The sequence below is a fragment of the Musa acuminata genome, chromosome BXJ2-3 (assembly GCF_036884655.1).
Source record: "Musa acuminata AAA Group cultivar baxijiao chromosome BXJ2-3, Cavendish_Baxijiao_AAA, whole genome shotgun sequence".
Classification (NCBI taxonomy): Eukaryota; Viridiplantae; Streptophyta; class Magnoliopsida; order Zingiberales; family Musaceae; genus Musa; species Musa acuminata.
Genome location: NC_088340.1, coordinates 7,375,023 through 7,393,581, shown reverse-complemented (window position 1 = coordinate 7,393,581; position 18,559 = coordinate 7,375,023). Strand labels below are relative to the sequence as shown.

The window sequence follows — 18,559 nt, the reverse complement described above, 5'->3', positions numbered from 1 at the left end:
TTAGTTCCGAGAAAGAATTCCAGCGAAAATATTCTTTAATTTCATTTTAAGTTGGACATTTTACCTATAAAACCCTCTCTTAATTTATTCTTATACACGGATTTTTCTTTTTTCGTCAATTTGATGAAAATATCTTGGCCCTCCATCAACCATCACCGACCCTGCCACCGCCATCCCCCTGCTTCCATGGTGAGCCACGCCTCCTCCCCGACATCCCCTCTTCCCCTCCCTTCCCTGTCACCTCTGTGAAGCATCCCTCCTCGACCGATATCCTTTTCGTCCTCCCTTAGCAAGGTTACCGTTGTCCCCCTTTCTCGCTATCGATCACTGCTCTCCTCCTTCGTTGCGATCGACCATCGCTCCCTATCCTGGCGAAGACGGGGAGCTCCCTGCCTGCGCGCCCTCTGTCACTTTATCTTTCTTACTGATCGAAAACGGAGAGACCTCTAGCCCCACTCACGGGGTCTCGCCTCTTCACGGCGGTAGCAAGGGACGGAGGTGGCAACGTTGCACAATCATGGGTGGTGGGATGGGCGGAGGAGGGAGAATGGGGGGAAGAGGCTCATTGGCATAATGGGGGTAGGAGGGAGAATGGGTGATGTTGTTACTTCATACGTACTTGGGGATAATAGCAAGGTTCATTGGTACGATAATATTCATAGGCTTGAAGCAATCTCAAATCAACAGATCAATTTGAATTAGAATCAAACTGGATCGATAGTTCAATAGTGTTTTGAATTGAATTAGCACGAATCAGATCCGACAATTCAATTTCGAACATCGAGAACCAGTTTGAGTCAGTAGCATACCAAATTTGGAACATGCTTAGGAATGGTAACAAAAATTATCTCATTGGCATCAATAAAATAGGAGGAAGCTGAGATACCACACAAACAAATAAGTCCACTATAACTCCACCCTCAAGCAGATCTCCATCATCATTGCCAGTCAACCACTAACAAGATTATATGGAGATCACTATAGATAAATGTATAAAGACTGAAGAACATCAGATTCAGACAGTCTTTTACACCATATGACGACCTAAAACATTGACATAGCAACACATTACAACAGAGTTCAGAAATAGCAGCAGGTCCATGGAGACAAACACAAATGCTAAAGACTGTTACCCAAGAAAAGATGATCAACTTGCAGCGATGGGCGATCGCCTGTGACACTGGAGCAACTGCCGGAGTTGATGATAGCCGTCCCTGTAATGCTCTAGCGAGAAGCAGAGCTGTCTTATTGCTTCCCTCTTGCCCTCGGCACCATCAGATATCACAACCTTCTGCCTGTCCACTTCCTCTTCGAGGTCTTTCATTCGTGACTTCAGATCCAAACTAGCTTTTCTACCTTCCTCCAATTCGATGATCAGTTTCGCATTTTCTAATTGCAACCGATGCAGGTGCTCATCCATCTGGATGATTTGACCGTCACGCGACCTAACATCGTTGGTAAGAGAATCCACCTTCGCAGTAAGCTGGTCTTTCTCAGCTGTGAGCATGTCAACCCGAAGTTTTAGAGCATCTAATTTCTTATTTAGCTCGGTGATGTGCTTCCCACTCTCCTCACATGCTTGAATCCTGTCAGCATCAAGCTGCCTTACCTGATCATCCAGAATGTTAATCTTACCCTCCAGCGAGGCATTGGACTGAGAAAGAGCAAGGACTTCAGATTCAAGTGCCAACTTCTCCCTCGAAACATTTTCAATAGAACTTGAAGTTGAGACTTGCAGTTCTTGAATCACAACTTGCAGCTCAGAGAGATGACTCTCCAGTGACAACTTCTCCAGCAACATTTTCTCTGTTTCTTCTTTTAGTTCCATGTTTACACCTTCAAGGTATGCAATTCCAGCTTCAAGGCTGGACTTCTGCTGCAAAAACTTCTCTTTCGAATTTACTAGTTCAGTTTTGCACTCTGCAATTTGAATATCACGATTTAGTAACTCAGTCTGGAACTGCTTAGTAGTAACCTCTGTTGCTTCCTTTAGGACCAGAATCTCATACTTATAAGCTAATACTGCATTCTGCAGCATGGCAACATGTTCATCCAAGTTCAAAACCTTCTCCTTTTCTGATCTGAGCTCTGTCTCCATCGTTTCCAAAGAAATATTAGTCTCCTCAAGCTTGTTTTTAAGGACCATGATCTCAGTTTCTGCACAGTGAAGTTTCTCATTAGCAGTTGAAAGTTCTTCCTCTAGTGACAAGATTTTGGAATTACAGTGGTCATGGCAAATTTTCTCTCCCTGTCTCTTGACCTTCTCCCTCGTCTCACGTAGCTCATCCTCTAGCTCATGTATTTTCTGCTGTAGCCTAGAGGAAATACCATCACCATTTACCTCGTTGCCATCATCAAACTCAGACTCTGAATCACATTCCGAAGAGGATGAATACGAACCATCACTTCCCTTCCTGGACAGGTCAGAACTGCCACCAGAGCCGAGGAAGAAATCAAAGCCAGCAGCCCTTGGACTTGGCTTGGGTGGTTGTGGCTTTGACTCAGGTGTGACTTCCAATGAGTGAATGGACGAAGGAGAAGGTGGATCTGAAACATGATCAGATCCACTGCCTGAAACTTGAGATCTGAGCTCTGACCGAATATTCTTGCGAAGATCTCCAGTCACTTGGTCATAACGCTCAGCGAGCGCACGATACATGCGGTAGAAATCCTCAACTTGGGATATCAGCTCAGGCCGCCTTTGATAATACACCTCAGCTTTCTTTGCAAAAGATTCTCCTTCCTCTTCTATCAATTTCAGCATTTGTTTGACACTTTGATCCATCTCTGCATGGACGGATGATTAAACCAATTAAAATGTTCTACTCGTGAAAGAACAAACAACTGCACTCATGTTTATCAAATTAGAGGGTCTTGCCATGACACATCAGAGCTGATAGAATCCAGGTTGCACTGATGAGTACATGGGAGAGATCTGGTCTACAATGAACTACCACATACACATACTATTAAAAAAGGCATATTAATAGCTAGATTTTACAATCTTACTTTCAAGATTTTCTTCAAGCCATTTTGAGTTCTTGCGGCTGATATGACTATCCCACCACCATGAGTGGGATTTTCTGGATATCATCCGCTTCATTTTTTTACCAACTGTACTACACTGTGGAAAGCTTGTAGCTCAGAGTTGCAGCCCTGTCAATAATTGAGAAGTTATATCGATCGAGAACAAAGACTTTCATAAAAAAAAAAGAGCAGAATATGAATTATATTGCAGGTATATCTATTCATTAACATAAATTTAATGCAACAGGCATCAATTATCAATATAATATGCGGATTTAGTAATTGTTCTAGTTTGAATTGTTTCCTATACTGATATATGTCAAATGAACAGTTAAAGATGCTAAAATGAACACAAACAGTAACCTATTTACTGATAATAATACTGTTAGAGACAGTGAACCAAATTGACTATCAATTTACTGAAAGAATTATCATACAACACAAGATTCTAAGTATCTTGCATGAAGATTGATAAAATTTGGTGGCCTGGTTTCATGGTGAAGAATTTTCTCAGATTGAAAACAGAACTAAACCAAAAATAAATTAAATGATACTTGAGTCTAAAATTGATTTGCACCATGAAGGGATGTACAGATAGAAAAGAAGATGAATCCACCAATTCACATTCAAAACAATTAAGTATACTAATTAAAACTTACAACACAAGGCTCAACAGTTCAATGTTTGTCATTCTTCAAGACCAAAAACTTGGACTGACAGATATCGTATCACTGTATTAGCAAAATCTAGTGCCGATAACAGCATGTGTAAGATTAAGCTGGATAGCAATAAGAATAGCTATAGAAACAACAAATTGCCAACGCAGACCTTAAATGAGTAAGATTCAATTCTCAAACAGGATCCAAGGAAAATAAAATCAACCAAAGAAAGAAAAAAGAAGGAAACAAAATGATGCATGAAGCAATTTTTTTTTCCTACGAGGTGATACAGAGAATAACATGATGCTATACTACACTTGGTAAAAGCAGAACCTAACGGTTAATGATTCCAGCACCGGAAACAGGCATGCAGATGAACCCAACAAGCAACAAAAAGGTCAAAAGCTGATGGAACCCACAAAGAGAAAGTGGTCACAGTTAGCAAAAAGCTTAAAGAGACACTTCTATCTCACTGGATGACATGATCAAATACTCGGCAAAGTTCTCAATTTGTTTGGTAGGAAAATGTATTCTTGGTCAACGCGAGGAAAAATAAATGCATCAGAGCAAGGCAACGTGATACACCCATTCGGACAGGTGCAACATCTCAATAGCGACCTGCACTATGTAAAGGCTCACGTTTCATTGGACCACTTGCTATGGAAGCATATCTATGTTTTATTATTTTCAGATTAATTTCGCAGTCAAATAGACCATTGTTCACACTATTAACAAAGAATTTTTTCATTAAACTAATTAATCCGTCAATGCGGGATCCGAAAAAGTCGAACAATTACAACTACAAGGTTCAGTGTTAATCTTTGTTAGCGAAGACAAATCTATAATCATCATTTTATAAGCATGTCCTCACATGCTTCTTGACCAAAAAATAGCTAACAGATGCAGGTCTGCATCAAGAGTTCATATGTCCATCTCCGACTCACATGAATCATAGGATCATCGAGCTGATGAGTTTAATGAAAGGTTGAGCAATTTACAACATTTTTCTGGAATAAAATACATTAAAAAATTTTGGAATTTGGAAATATAATGACAAGTTCGTCTTTTCTGCCCTTTTGAGTATGCTCCATTCTCACCAAAACTACTGACGCCCTGGTGACCGAGCAGATCATATACCAGAGGCTTGAAAGAAGAGAAAAACTTACACCATTCTCAACAAAAGAAGGAAAATTTGAAGGGAAAGAAGGGTATTACGAACCACTATCGACGAACAACCGATGATTAAGCGGAGAGACAAAGAAATAGACGATCTTTACCTCAGATGTGGAGCTTCCGCGATGGAAACTCTGGACCTTCCTATCACGGCAGATCCACCGTCGGATCCGACGATCGGAAGGCTGGGGAAGGGATCAAAGGAGCCACCTCGAGGAAACCTGCAGTATCCGTCAAGAAGGAGAGCAGTGAAGGCTCCCAACACATACTCCCTTATCAAAGCGCCAGGGTTGTCTCCATCTCGATAATTAGCGTCCTAAATGACGAAACTGCCCTTGTCTTCCACGGTCCTGATCATCTCAAAAGACGGGTCGGTCTGCGATTATCGGCCCTGTTCGCTGAATGAACGGCAGAGATCAAATAAAGGTACAGGTGGCGCTCATCAGATAGGGGGTACTTGAAGATTTTACTTCCGAACCGCGTCAGGGCGATGGGTTGGCAAATAGGTGGTCGTAGTAATTACGCAATAGGCGGGCCGCGTGGGGCCCTCATGTGGCATCCGTTCCCGGCGAAGAGGGCGCGGGATATAATTCAAAACGTCGTAAGGAGCGGGAAACCCATACGGATGACGTCACCGTACGCGGTCGACCGTGTTGATTACCCGTAATCGCCCCACCATTAGCAGAAATGACTATAGAGTCCCAAATTGAAGAGAGCGATTGTCCGGAAAAATATTTTTTTAGTTTTTTCTCATATGATATCCCTTTTTTTTATTTTTAAACCATCACCTCTTATTTCTAATATTTCAAAAATATCTCTTAAAAAAACTATCATTTTTTTCGCTCAATTCCAAAATTTTTTTCCATCAACTATTTGCAATGTTTTGTGAGTTGATTTTTATCCATAAAATACTATATAATCTTTTAAAAATATTATATAATATTTTTTAAAAAATCGTACATAGTATTTTATTTTAAAAATACTATATAATATTTTTTATATCATAGTATTTTTAAAACAAAAATATTGTAGTGAGTGGTGTTTTAGCAATTTTGAAAAACCTAAAAGGAAAATATTTTACTCAAAAAGCATAAAGCCATACATACATCATCAAAGATAAACTGCAGTGATAAAGCAAGGACAAGACAGTAATTACAGTCTTGTAGGCAAAGCTAGTAGTGACTTGGAAGAGGCAATGGATGGATGGATAGACTTCATCCGTGAATCCAGGATTGATAGAACAGTTTGACCAACTCCCCGATTGATCGAACACCCATTCAGTGATGGATCTCTTTTGTGACAGACTGATACATCTCGAAAACACCTCCCCAACCAAACCAAGCATCGGCTCAGACGATGCTGCTGAGGTAGCTTTTGGCTGGTTCGGTCATCCTGCGTTTGACAAACAGTTCATGGTGGACTTTTGTGGCATGCGAGGAGGAGAAGAACATGAATGGAGAGTCCACTCGCTCTCGTCTTACATGAGGAACAGCTGACAAACATCACTGCTGCATCATCTCGCTGTGAACAGAAAAAGAAAGTGACACCAGATTTTACCACCATTTGGTTTACATAAAAGCATTCCACAAACGAAGGAATGCGACTTCATAGTATCGAATCCATGTCGGTTCTATAGTTGGTTCGATACGATTTCGATATATTTTAAATAGAAAATAAAAAAATAAAAGATAAAAGGAGGAGAAAGAACAAAACAAGAAAGAATAGAAAAAGGCAATAAAGAAAGACAAAGTAAAAGAAGAAAGTTATACTAAAAAAAGATTGACGAACAACGAGAAGGTTGATAATAAATAACAATATTTTCGCATAAGCAAATTATGATATATGTATCAATTCATGTTTGAATTAGTAAATATCGATCGATATATTGTGAATAGTTATATATTAGTTATGCCAATAATAAATAGTCATTGTCATATTGAGGGTATTTTGATCAAAAATAGAATTATTATCTCCTTATAATTTTATTGAGGGTATTTTGATCAAAAAAAATTATAATTAGTAATATTTTACTAATTATAATTATTGAGGGTCTTTTGATCAAAATTTAAATATTTTAAATTGATGGCAATCATAATTAGTATTATTTTACTTGATTTTTCCTTGTCAACCCCATCATATGTCACACGCTATGCTTCCTTCCAGTAGAGCCAATACGAGATGTGAGGTCTCATCAGAGTTCGTCACGGGGAAGGCGAGCGTCATGATCTGTACGGTTCTTCTTCTTGCAGCTCCAGTGGCACCTCCAAGAACACCTGGAGTTAAAGATCTGCATTCTCTTGGACTGCAGCGCGAGGATGTTGGATGTGTTGGGCGCCTTGGTCAGCACTACGGCGTAGCCGTCGTCCATGTACTCCGTCCCCTCCGGGAACACCTGCCACAGCAGGCACCCGCCGCCGCTCCCTCCCCTCTTCGTCGAGTTCAGCATCGCCGCGTACACGGCGGTGATGAACGTGTTCCTCTGCGTCGAGTTCGACCTGCCGGCCTTCGACGACGACACGCCGAACTCCCCGAACACCACCGGCATCCGAAGCGCGGCGTCCGCGTCGTCGGTGTGGCCTTGGATCCAAGTCGTCGCGAACTGGGAGTAGTCGTTCGACCCCGATTTCGGCAACCTTCAATGAGGCCACCAACCGGATTAATCGATTCACTTGCAGCGATCGAAATCCACAGCGAGGGAGGCTCACCAGGCATCCGGGTAGAGATGGGCCGAGGCGTAGTCGATGCCCAGAGCCTTGTGGTTCCTGATGAAGTCAGTTCCTACTTGGCCTGCAACAGCGTTAGGGTTAAGCTGCAATCTCTCATGAGAGGGGGGACCGTAGAAGCCTTCTGTTCCTGTTCCCAATAGGTGCACCGAATCGATCGACTTCACGTGAAACGCCATCTCTTGAATCCACTCCTACAGGTGCACGAGGAGAGCTGGATATAAGTAAGCCCCATGCAAGCAGTGGTTACGTGCATGGCAGCAAGAAGAAGAGCAGCGCTTCACCTGCAGCTTATCTCCAGATGGGTCGGAGGGGCATCGAGGCTCGTTCATCAACTCCCATGCGAAGATGGTCGGGTCGTCTTTGTACGTGATGTTGGTGAAGGTGTTCGCTCTGTTGAGAAGCACCTGCATCAGGGGGGGACAGTGCTTGGTCATCTGCACTGCACCATCAGGAACGGTGCATGGGAGACGAGGAGGAAAGGAAGGTGCCGACCTTGACATGAGCTTTGTAGTAGCCTTTGACCGTTGGGTCGGAGAAGAAGTCATCATCTGAAGTCAGATTCAACCCAGAGGCGTTTCCCCATCTCACGTATTGAGCTTTTCCTCCGTACGATTCCCAGTTGTTGACTAAGGGAAGCACAAGCCTGATCTTATATTTCTTGGCTTCACTCAGCACAAAATCGAATGCCTACAAGAAAATTGTTTTCACAAAGGATCATTAATGGCCAGTGATCACATATACAAATTAGAAATCCCCTAATAAATTTGCAGAAAAGGAGAGGGAAAAAATTCATCATGCAAATGATTCTGATGAACATGATGCTGTCTTGGTTTCCAGCTTAGGCAATTTACATACCATGAATATAAAACATGATGAAAATTATATTTGCAATTTATTGCCCCTTTTTTTTATGGTACTTAATATTTTTTTATTTATCATTTTATTTTTTTCGTCAAAATAGATTTTCTTTTTTTTTATTATTACAATACAGATAAAACTACAGCATATGTAAATAATTTAGGCAGATGGTAGGTTGGACTTGTGATAATTGGAATCCACATCATATGATATGGTGTCAAATAGCATTATCTCACTGAGAAGTCTTCACATTCTTAGTTGCCATTGAGTTCTTAGTATGCAGGTGGTGTTAGAATATGTGGGTATTTTATAATTAAATAAAATATATAATAGAATAACTAATTGGGTTCCGTTTAGATATTTTAGCCAATACATTAAATCTACGGAACGATTCCTCGGAAGGAAATCTCCTGAGATCTCATCGTAGACCCTCTGCTCTCGCCTATGAAAGGATAGGAAGATAGGAGAAAGGATCTACTCCTCCTTGCACTCCTTGCAGACGGTGACGGTGCTTGCAATTTTGGATCGGTGGCTGATGGCTGGCTGCGTGCAACAATCTTGGATTAAAGACGATGCTTAGCAGATCAACCGAGATCTCTGAAGAGATGATATCAAAAGGTACGCATCGTAATTAGATCTATATATTTTTTATTTCAATCATGACATTTAAATTATTTTTACATTTTAGATATAGCATAAGTATAGACTTTATGCTTACGGGTGATAGACGCCAAGATTACCTTGAAGACATCCTCATCGTAAACCGAAGGAGACTTTTGCAGGGCTCTCCATCCTCCATCGTTGAATGCCCAGGTCCTGCAGACCGTGAGACCAATCGATGAAGCCTGCCGGAACACGTCACTCACCTTCCCTCTCGTCGACTTGTCGACGGCGAGCATCAACAACCAGTAGGTGTTGAAGCCATTGAAGTAGAAAGGTTGGCCTCCGACCACAAATTGGTTCCCTTTCCTCTCCACCACGCCCCACTCATCCCCCACTCCATCCAAGTCATGTACCCTTAAGCATTCTCAAACGAAAGCAGAAGCATTAACGCTGAGAATTCTGGTTGAACAAGGAAACAAGAGACTATCTACCTTCCGTTATGGTCTTGTTCGGTCTGACCAGGTAACGCTGCGTTGGTTCTCCCATTGACCGCCAAGAAGATTGTGAGCAGAAGGAAGCATTGGCGGAGCAGGGAGAGAGAAGTTGTGATGGTGTTCTTCTCCTTGTTCATGGCCATGGTATTCTATTCGTTCATCCCACAAGCTCTCTTCTTTGGAGTCAGTGTTCTTATATATGCCAAGGAGAGAGATGCTTCTCATCTTAGCTTCGAAGGAAGCAAATGCTTGTAACCTCGCGCACTCGTATCTTGTCAAGTGGGGACAAAGCTAGCCAACATATAAGAAGGTTCAAGTAAAAGGAAAGCTCAGGTCACGGTTATGCACGGGGAAGATGTAGCTTACAAGAAGGTAAGAGTTGGAGTCAGGTGCCTTCCAAGTTTTGGTCTTTGATATCATGTTCGTCTCTAGAAATTTTAGTATAATATCACATTATCCCTTAGAAAATTAGTATCATTCACATATTATGTGATTTAAATCACTTCAAACTATAAAATATCAGTGATTTAAATATCCATGGAGTCTCACGCATTAGGTTATTGCTTCTAATATGATCTTTGGATATTACAAATATTAATTGTGATTAAGACTTAAAAGGTTCAATCTACTTGTAGACTTGCGATATATTGGCTCCCATCAGGGGACGATGCTTCAAATAGACTTCGGATAGCATCCACTAGGATCGTGGGTTAGTTCGAGAGCAGGGCCCATGGATGTTGATGCCTTCACGTCAAGCCACGTTGCCAAAACAAAGTTACAATCAGCCTTAACGTAGGGGCCTCAGTTCTTGATTGAAGGAAGCTTACCATGCATGCCAACACAAAGTAATCACCTTTGTTTGTTTGTAATGGAAAAGAACAAACGTATCAAATAACTTATGAAACATTATTCTCAGCTGTAGATTTCGATTGCAAGATAATAACCATATTCGCAAAAAAATGAGTTATATCTCTGAAATCATTACAAGACTCACTCTGAACCTTCTTGCAAGCTTCAATTAATAAAAGAATAAATCTTAATCAACTGGTTATAGTGATCTATGCAAACCATCCATCCATCAACCAGAGACAAAATTTGGCTACAAGAATGAGCAATAAATACATATGCAGGTCAGAAAATAAACTGGAGAAATGATTTGGAGGTCAAACATATATTTGATTATTTGGAGGAAACATCATTCCTAAACAACAGACTCCCATGATAATGAATTGTCTACAACCTGAACATGATTTTACTTTCCACCATAAGCATCAGTAATATAGCCGGCACAGGCAAATAAAACATTGAAGCTAATTAAGTGCAGAAAACAAATGAGACGGGTAAAACTGCAAGCTAATGAACAACAAAACACATTCTTCCTGTACATGGTTGAAGAGTAGCAGTTACGAAGAGGAGAATATCCAGAATATGAGCCAGCTTTACGGCGGCCAACGCGTGCGACGAAACCAGCTTTGATAGGAGCGACCGAACATGAAGAACCACACTGCAAATACGATAAACCAGACAAACCGAACAAGAAAACTCAGTGAATATTACAAGGCAAACGAGACATAGATCAATGGCAAAAATTATCATCCTGTCACAATTTGCAGAAGAATGATTATCAATGAAAACACCAACATCTGCCACTGACTCGACAAAAAAATAGAAACTAAACAGTGTGATGTGCCCACCAGACAACCTTTTGGTTAACATCCATAAAATCATAAGGAGAAAAACCACTGCAAGTCTGTGCTAAATGCCTCAGAGGTTCACAGATTATTATGATAACAACAAAAAAAGAAAAAAAATAAAAATATGTGGGCAAAACTTATGCAACTCATTAAAGGCAGGCATATAGTTGTGATAACTTAGGTAACCAAGATTGCATCATTATGGGGCTTCAATTAGCAGAAAACACAAATATTTAAGGATAAATGATAGAAGAACAGAAATCCAAAAACTTTTTTTAATTTTTTTTCTTCGTATGAAGCAGTGGCTGTGACAATTTTTACCACGATAGCTCTAATACAACATAGAGTCATATTAGGGATGACAATGTTATCAGAAAACAAGTATGACAAAGCCTGACACTGCTTGCAACAACAGAAAACCAACACGATCATCTAATAATGTGTAATGATTAAGGCCTCAGAACAACAAAAGATTCTTATCACACAAAATAATCAAACAATGTAGGCATTATATTGGCTGATCATCATAGGCCTTGCCAAACACAAAAGCAGCCCATGTAAGCATCCATCTCTACAGTAAATATGTATGCAATTTATTTGAAGAACAAAAGATGGGCTATATGCATTCACCTTTTCACATCGAAGAAAGAACAACCGATTTTCCTTGGAAAGGATTGTGTCTGGACTTTTGCAACCATTACATGTAACATATTCATCTGCAAGAAAAGGCGGAAATGAGGTGATCTATAAAAAACATAATAATATACTAGCTTGTTGTGAGAATTCTTAAGGATATATATTCTGAGCGATCAAGTAATATTCTACTTTCAGAACCAATAGGCAAATGTGAACTAAACTGCATGGAGCCAATCTCCCTTTAACTATTCTAATATACTCACTGACATATCTTCTTATGATACCCGCAAAATTATCTGGAGTAAATCTTCCTTTAACCACCAATCTCTGCTGTCCATCAAGGGATCCACTTGTTCCCATTTCAGCAAGCAAGAAATTCATCACATGCTCTGGTTGCCTATGCATCCTGTGGATAAAAAACCTCTTAAAGATAAGCACATTTAACAATTTTTTTCTCAAAATTACAACCAAAATCATTCAATGGTTGTGGACATTATAATGCATTTACAGGCTCATTCTCATTTCAAAACTGTGAATCTCATAAATAAAATTTATCAGATGCAAAAATAGGGACAGCATAACTGCTCAAACTATTGTAACGAAAGTGATCATTCCTAACACTCATAAAGTAGAATATCATGATACAAGAACAACAAAGTCGTAAACTCTCAACTATCTAGGGTCTGCTACATGAATCTTTTGTGGCCGCCATTGAACTAAGTAAAAATAATAATATTTTTATCTAAACTAAGAGTATTTAAATTTTTATTTATAACTTTTAATAAGGTTTTTTAGGTATCCCATCCTTACATGATCAGAGGTTAAATTAGGGACCACATAAATGATCAAACTATTGTAACTAAAGTGACCATCCTTAACATGCATAAAGTAAAATACCATGATCAAATAAGATAAACTGATCTATACTAGGCCATTAATAACCAATACAGCAATCAAAGAAAAAAAGTCATTATATGTTCAGTCTGACCAAACTATGGATGTTGATTAGTTTCATTATTAAAAGAGGAATAAATCATCTTCCACTGTTCACCACAAATATCTTGAGTAACAAATTAAGCACAACCAAATTATTTAGGTAAACAGAATACATTTTTAATAAAAAATTACTTATCAAATCAGCATCATAAAAGGGTTTAGCATAATACATTTTGCAGAGATCCATAAAATTCACAAAAACAGTCTTCTTAGTTCCTTCTCTGAGAACTTTCGGAGTCCTCATCACAGTCCTGCGCCTATCTCCAGCAAGATCTGGATTATTCTCATGTAATATATTGAAAACCCTACCCAGCAGCTGCATGATCAATGATGTGGTATCAGCCTTCCGGTGGCCAAGAAAATAATGATTCTTTTGCATGCAAAACATTCATTGAGTTGAAAAATCATGCAATACACTAGTATAGACAAGCATTGCAGACACTGACTGTAGGAAATCACAACATCCTCCAGGAACCAGCTAGCATAAGAACAGAGATATAAAATCAATAACAAAAGCTACATGGCTATACAAAAGTGATCTTCCCCCACAAAGAACATGTTAACACAAGATTAAGTACCACAGAAATGGTGTCCTACTATGAGGCTTATATGATATGACCAGCTCAGCATGGCTTGGCCACTCTGGATGTCATATCGCCCAGGACCAACTGGTACAGTAAAAGTGCTAGCAAAAGCAACCTATGGTGCTGCAGAGAGATTTGATTTTACAAGGCCATAGTTATTTTGACCACATATAATTAGACCCTAAATACGCAAGGCTAGAACCAGAATGCTTCACATTCCATGGCCTAGATGCACGTCCGTTGGTTGTTACTCTGTGCTGCATGCCATATGGGTCAATAGTTAGTACTCATGTGTACCAACATAAACTCATCCACCAACAGAATAGAGATGGAGAGAGAGAGAGAGAGAGAGAGAAGAGATCTTGTAGGAGTTAGGTAAGATATGAGTGAATTATGTACCCAAAATTTTGTATAATGGTGCTATTGTTGTTGGCCACTGACAACTTACGGTAATCCATGCGAGATGGTCAGCCTGCCAGCTATTATTGCAACACAAGTAATTTTAAAAAGCGAGGGGGAGGTGGGGGCCCAATAATGTGCAGGGTAAAGGTAAAATGTGCTGGTGTATCAAGCAGCATATTAACAATGATTTGCTGATACCACTGTTTTGTGAACCAGTGAGCTTGACTGGCTTGAAAACGTACTGGCTAACACCAGAAACAAGACTTATATGTGCAATCATCGCTTAAGATATAATGATATAAATACAAAAGGCTCATGCCACATGTATGCTTGTTTGTTGGTTTTTGGTTAACAAGAGGCCCGTCATAAATATCACTCATGCAAGCAAGGAAAGAATATTCACAGGCATCACTGTTCTATTTGATGGCATCTAAGGCTTCATCATTACTTAATAAAAACGAAACGTTTGTCTTTTTTATTTAGTTGTTTCATAGATCAAGGGAGAGCAATTGCAATTCGATATTCAGTACTTGCTCATGATTTCCTCACATTTTAGGCATGCATGCTAAATCTGGGTCATGTTATAAATCTTATCCCCTATTCAGAACCTTTTATTAGTAGAAATATGCCATGTGCTCGATGTATTCCATAATAAATGCCAAAGGCTAATGAGGATTTCACTAAACAAAGACATGGGACCTCTTCTAAGATCTACCCATGAAGTAACTCTGGACAATTCACATCATTTTTCATAACTTCACCAATCCAGAAGTACCACATGATATATTAAATGATCCAAGCATGTTACAAAACTTCAATTTAGTTATTATCTCAATATAGAGTTGTTTAGAGTTTATGAGGTTAATTTGTGCTCTCCTTAAAATTTCAAAAAAGGAGCATCAGCAGTACGATTAGCAGTCTGCATGTGAAAAATACCCCAGGTACACCTAGGTACCTTTCATGCCAATACATGCATCTGTATTGGTGCATGCCAAAGTGATTAAGCACCAATATCCACTGGCATGCACAATTTTGCCATGCACATTCCAAACACCTACACTCTTTTGTATTTTATGTAACTTGTAGGCCAATATTGTTTATTCAAAAACCAACTTATCCCAAAAACTAAACAATATTACTTGATATGCTCCAGATACTCTAACTGCTAAATCTCAGTAATTCATTCCTCAGAAGTTCCAAATATGTCTGTCTATATAAGTTTAATTTTGGTCCACAACCTTGCAGCTTAGAAAACTGAAACACCCTTTCAATTTAGTTGACATTCAATGAACTATAACATAAACCACAAATAGTTCATTGCTAAGGTTCAGCAGGAATTAAAGAATGAATGAAACAGAATATAAAGATAACATAAAGCGAAAGAAACAATGCACAATATCACAGCCAATAAATTCATTGACCAAACCACAAAATAGCAAGATAATTTACAAGAAAACAAATTCGCACACCTCTTCATACTTATAATCACGATCTGTTCCTGCCCATGGGTATCGAACAACTCCTAACACAATGCCCTCTCCTTCGTCATCCTCTCCAATCTGGTCACCTGAGTGACGATGAAAATGATAATAACATGTTTATCAATAAGTGGTGAGATAACTTATGAATTGCTAGATATATAGGATGTTGCTTTGAACTCTCCTGATCTTTTCTCAAAGGACCCAACATAGAACATGTAAATTATATACTGGACGTCCTACCATTGGGATCTTCTCCAGAATCTCCATTGTTGTCATTTAAAAAGTTAGTTTCCACCTAAATTAGAAATACAACAAAAAAACGAATATGAATGTGCAATAAAATATCCACAAAAGCTTGAAAAAAATGCTGAACACCAGCTACTGCATTTATGCTGACCGGTTTCTTCTTCTTCTTCTTCATGCCAACAAAACTAGGTTCACCTATATCACCAACTGCATCAACATATCAATGTGAGACAGTAGAAGCCATTTTCAACAAGACCTTCGTAAACCAAACATGCCCAATAAAGGACTAGCACTATATTCAAAATAATCCATACCTGTTAAACTTTCAGTTTTCTCAGCTAGTTTTTCTACCTCCTCTGCAGGATCTTGAATTACAACCTTTTTCTTTTTCTTCTTCTTAGTTGGATCAAAGGGTGCCGGCTACAAAAATTCGGCCAAAAATATTTTGAACTTGAAATTTAAACAAAGAAACAAATCATCACCATAATTCAAGTCTTTCCTTTTACAATCCATATGAATCAGGTATACAACAAGACTCATAGTTAATTATGACGCAGAGAATCAACCTGATGAAACTCTCCTAATATAGTAGTAAAATCCCAAGTAAAAGATAGTTGACTCCAAAAGGCTATTACACCATGACATTGGTAGATTATACGAAATTGATAAGGATCAAAAGCATCCAGTTGATTAAGTTCGCAAAGTGTCCAATCCTAACTAACGAAACTGGTGGAACAAACAAGTAGCTCTTACCTCAGGCACCTCCTCTTTCATCTCAGTTGGATTCTCTTGAGCCATGTTTTCTGTCTCAGAAGTCAGAACCCTCAAAGTTAAACTTATCAACAAAACCAAATCCAATCAAATCAGACACATATATCATTTAGTATAAACTTCAAGGCAGATCGAAACGAACAGAGTAAGGAAACCCAAATATGGAACAAGATCAACCAAAACCAAGCTCATTTTGGCCAAGGCAAATTAGGGTAAAACCACAGGGACATGATCCCCATCAAGAACAACGAACACATGAACAAGGGGTCGAATCACCTCGACTTCTTTCCCCCGAGATCGCGACGCCAAAATGAAATCCGTTCACCGAGCTCAATGGGTATCTACGAACTGGGAGCACTGTGGATTCTCGATGCTGCGGCTTTATAGGGCCCAAGGGTGGGGGTTGAGCGCGCACTTGGTTCGGGTCCGGTTCTGCTTCGTTTATAACGGTTCGGAACGTTCGTTGCTCATAAATGATTTATATTTTTAGAGAAATCGTGGCATTCAATTTGAAATCAATTCTTTAAACCAAAACCTGAATTAAAGTTTTGATGCAATAAAACCTATTTTTGTCTTTTTTCTACTTACAATATCTTTTACATCATTAAAATAATTTTCAGTATTATTATAAAAATATTATAATATAATATTTTTGTATAATTTTTATAAAGATTTTGTGTTTATAGTAATTTTTTATATTTTGTTACAATGTTTTCGACAATATCAAAAAATTATGGTAGCCTAATAAAAGATATTGTAACACTGTGTTTTTGTTTTTAGCAATACTAGGAAAATACTGTAATATAGTAATTTTTTTATATTATAACGTAGTGACAATGACTGATTTACCCTATGGATCATCCTATTGAAAAAAAGAAAAATGATAAAAGGATAAATTATTGGGGTATTTTAGGTATCACACAAAAGATATTGTTATTTTTTTAAATGGAAAAAATAAAAAAGAGGACTTTTTTAATTCACCTTAATAAATATGCATAACTATTTTTTTTATATTTCTCATATTAATTATTTACCACTAAAGGCTTTTGACATACAATATCAACAACAAGTGATGATGTCCTAATTTATAGTTATTGGCTTATATAAAAAATAATATTTTAATTAAAATTATTTATAAAATCTTATTGGGTTAGTAATATACCAAACTAAAGGCTTTTGATACGTTTAGAAAAATAAAATTAAAATAGCCTTCCTAAAATAAAATAAATAAAAACCCCATGCTTACTGAAAAATTAAAGAATTTCTTTTAAAATAGAAATATATTACATAAAATTTAAAATAAGAAAGTTTTTAGATATTAGCATCTATGGGTTAATTTCAAGGTCATGATGTCCTTTTGTATTTTTCTCTTTCTTTTTTTGTTCATCAAAGTTGATCCATCCGAATTGAATATATGTTGGTTTTAGTTCCAAGCAAATTGGTCATTTAAATCTGGCTCACTCTCACATTTCTAATTCAATGTTCAAATCAAATTATTTGATTTTTGAAATTGATTTGGTTTTGATAATTATGATTATGCCAATTGCTAGAGTCGGCGTCGGCACTAAGAGGGGGGGTGAATTAGTGCAGTAGTAAAATCACGTCTTCAAAAACTTCGTTTCGATTAAAATCGTTTCCGACGTAAAACCGTTTAGGAGAGAGGTTAACTTGAAAGTGTTTTCGTAAAGATAGCATGAAGGCAGTAAACAATTAAAGAGGTTTGCAGCAAAGATATATTGCTCAAAGAAATGTAAACCAGATTTTAGAGTGGTTCGGTCAACGTGACCTACATCCACTTTCGGCTTCCTCCTCCGACGAGATCACCGACGTCCACTAGAGGTCTTCCTTTGATAGGTGAAGATCAAACTCCTTCTTACACCTCTCTTCTCCTTTTCACGGGTTTATGATACAACCCTTACAAGCACTCACTCTCCTCTCTAAATAGAAATCTACGTTTAAGCTAGAGGGATTTCTTAAGAGATTGTAGTAGCAATTCTTCACTTTTAAACTCTCTGTGCTTTTGTTCTTTAACCAGGGATGAGATGGGTATTTATAGGATTTAAGTTGATTCAAACTTGAAGCCTAAAACTTTTCCATCCTGGGTTCCCCGAGCATGGGCGGTACCACCGCCCAGTGTTAGTCCGACACTGACATTGCCCTTGGTGATACCACCGCCCAGGTCTGGCGGTACCACCGCCTAACATAGTCT

At 38.6% G+C, this 18,559-nt stretch overlaps 3 protein-coding genes and 1 non-coding gene across 4 annotated transcripts; all 4 read right to left on the bottom strand.

The window, feature by feature from the left end:
* Positions 1 to 832: 832 nt before the first annotated feature.
* On the bottom strand, positions 833 to 5,111 carry LOC135607169 (protein NETWORKED 4B-like). Its single transcript, XM_065098766.1, has 3 exons — positions 4,964 to 5,111; positions 3,010 to 3,156; positions 833 to 2,787 (listed from the first exon to the last, which is right to left on the bottom strand). Exons 2-3 carry the CDS (start codon positions 3,101 to 3,103, stop codon positions 1,148 to 1,150), a joined length of 1,734 nt encoding a protein of 577 aa, XP_064954838.1. The 5' UTR covers positions 3,104 to 3,156; positions 4,964 to 5,111; the 3' UTR covers positions 833 to 1,147.
* Positions 5,112 to 6,776: 1,665 nt separating this feature from the next.
* LOC135606441 (mannan endo-1,4-beta-mannosidase 6-like) lies at positions 6,777 to 9,692 on the bottom strand. Its single transcript, XM_065097472.1, has 6 exons — positions 9,538 to 9,692; positions 9,184 to 9,460; positions 8,078 to 8,272; positions 7,867 to 7,989; positions 7,565 to 7,776; positions 6,777 to 7,492 (listed from the first exon to the last, which is right to left on the bottom strand). The coding sequence occupies exons 1-6, from the start codon at positions 9,681 to 9,683 to the stop codon at positions 7,051 to 7,053; spliced, it is 1,395 nt and encodes a 464-aa protein (XP_064953544.1). The 5' UTR covers positions 9,684 to 9,692; the 3' UTR covers positions 6,777 to 7,050.
* A 1,055-nt stretch (positions 9,693 to 10,747) lies between these two features.
* On the bottom strand, positions 10,748 to 16,377 carry LOC135606440 (eukaryotic translation initiation factor 2 subunit beta-like). Its single transcript, XM_065097470.1, has 9 exons — positions 16,333 to 16,377; positions 15,894 to 15,999; positions 15,731 to 15,786; positions 15,562 to 15,628; positions 15,322 to 15,419; positions 13,037 to 13,182; positions 12,134 to 12,276; positions 11,865 to 11,950; positions 10,748 to 11,044 (listed from the first exon to the last, which is right to left on the bottom strand). Exons 1-9 carry the CDS (start codon positions 16,375 to 16,377, stop codon positions 10,793 to 10,795), a joined length of 999 nt encoding a protein of 332 aa, XP_064953542.1. The 3' UTR covers positions 10,748 to 10,792.
* Positions 11,685 to 11,770, bottom strand: LOC135608601 (small nucleolar RNA SNORD34). The gene has a single exon (XR_010485580.1). It is a non-coding gene; the product is annotated as a small nucleolar RNA SNORD34 (small nucleolar RNA).
* Positions 16,378 to 18,559: the final 2,182 nt, after the last annotated feature.

What these genes read in the sequence shown, in the direction of transcription:
- LOC135607169 (XM_065098766.1), bottom strand. Translation starts at nt 3,103, where the DNA reads ATGAAGCGGATGATATCCAGAAAATCCCACTCATGGTGGTGGGATAGT. An exon ending in GCTTGAAGAAAATCTTGAAA is followed by an intron (nt 2,788 to 3,009) that starts GTAAGATTGTAA and finishes CCGTCCATGCAG; the next exon opens with AGATGGATCAAAGTGTCAAA.
- LOC135606441 (XM_065097472.1), bottom strand. Translation starts at nt 9,683, where the DNA reads ATGGCCATGAACAAGGAGAAGAACACCATCACAACTTCTCTCTCCCTG. An exon ending in ACGATGAGGATGTCTTCAAG is followed by an intron (nt 8,273 to 9,183) that starts GTAATCTTGGCG and finishes ATTTTCTTGTAG; the next exon opens with GCATTCGATTTTGTGCTGAG. An exon ending in ACTACAAAGCTCATGTCAAG is followed by an intron (nt 7,990 to 8,077) that starts GTCGGCACCTTC and finishes CCCCTGATGCAG; the next exon opens with GTGCTTCTCAACAGAGCGAA.
- LOC135606440 (XM_065097470.1), bottom strand. Translation starts at nt 16,377, where the DNA reads ATGGCTCAAGAGAATCCAACTGAGATGAAAGAGGAGGTGCCTGAG. An exon ending in AGAAGAAGAAGAAGAAACCG is followed by an intron (nt 15,629 to 15,730) that starts GTCAGCATAAAT and finishes TTTCTAATTTAG; the next exon opens with GTGGAAACTAACTTTTTAAA. An exon ending in GTGATTATAAGTATGAAGAG is followed by an intron (nt 13,183 to 15,321) that starts GTGTGCGAATTT and finishes TTGATCATGCAG; the next exon opens with CTGCTGGGTAGGGTTTTCAA.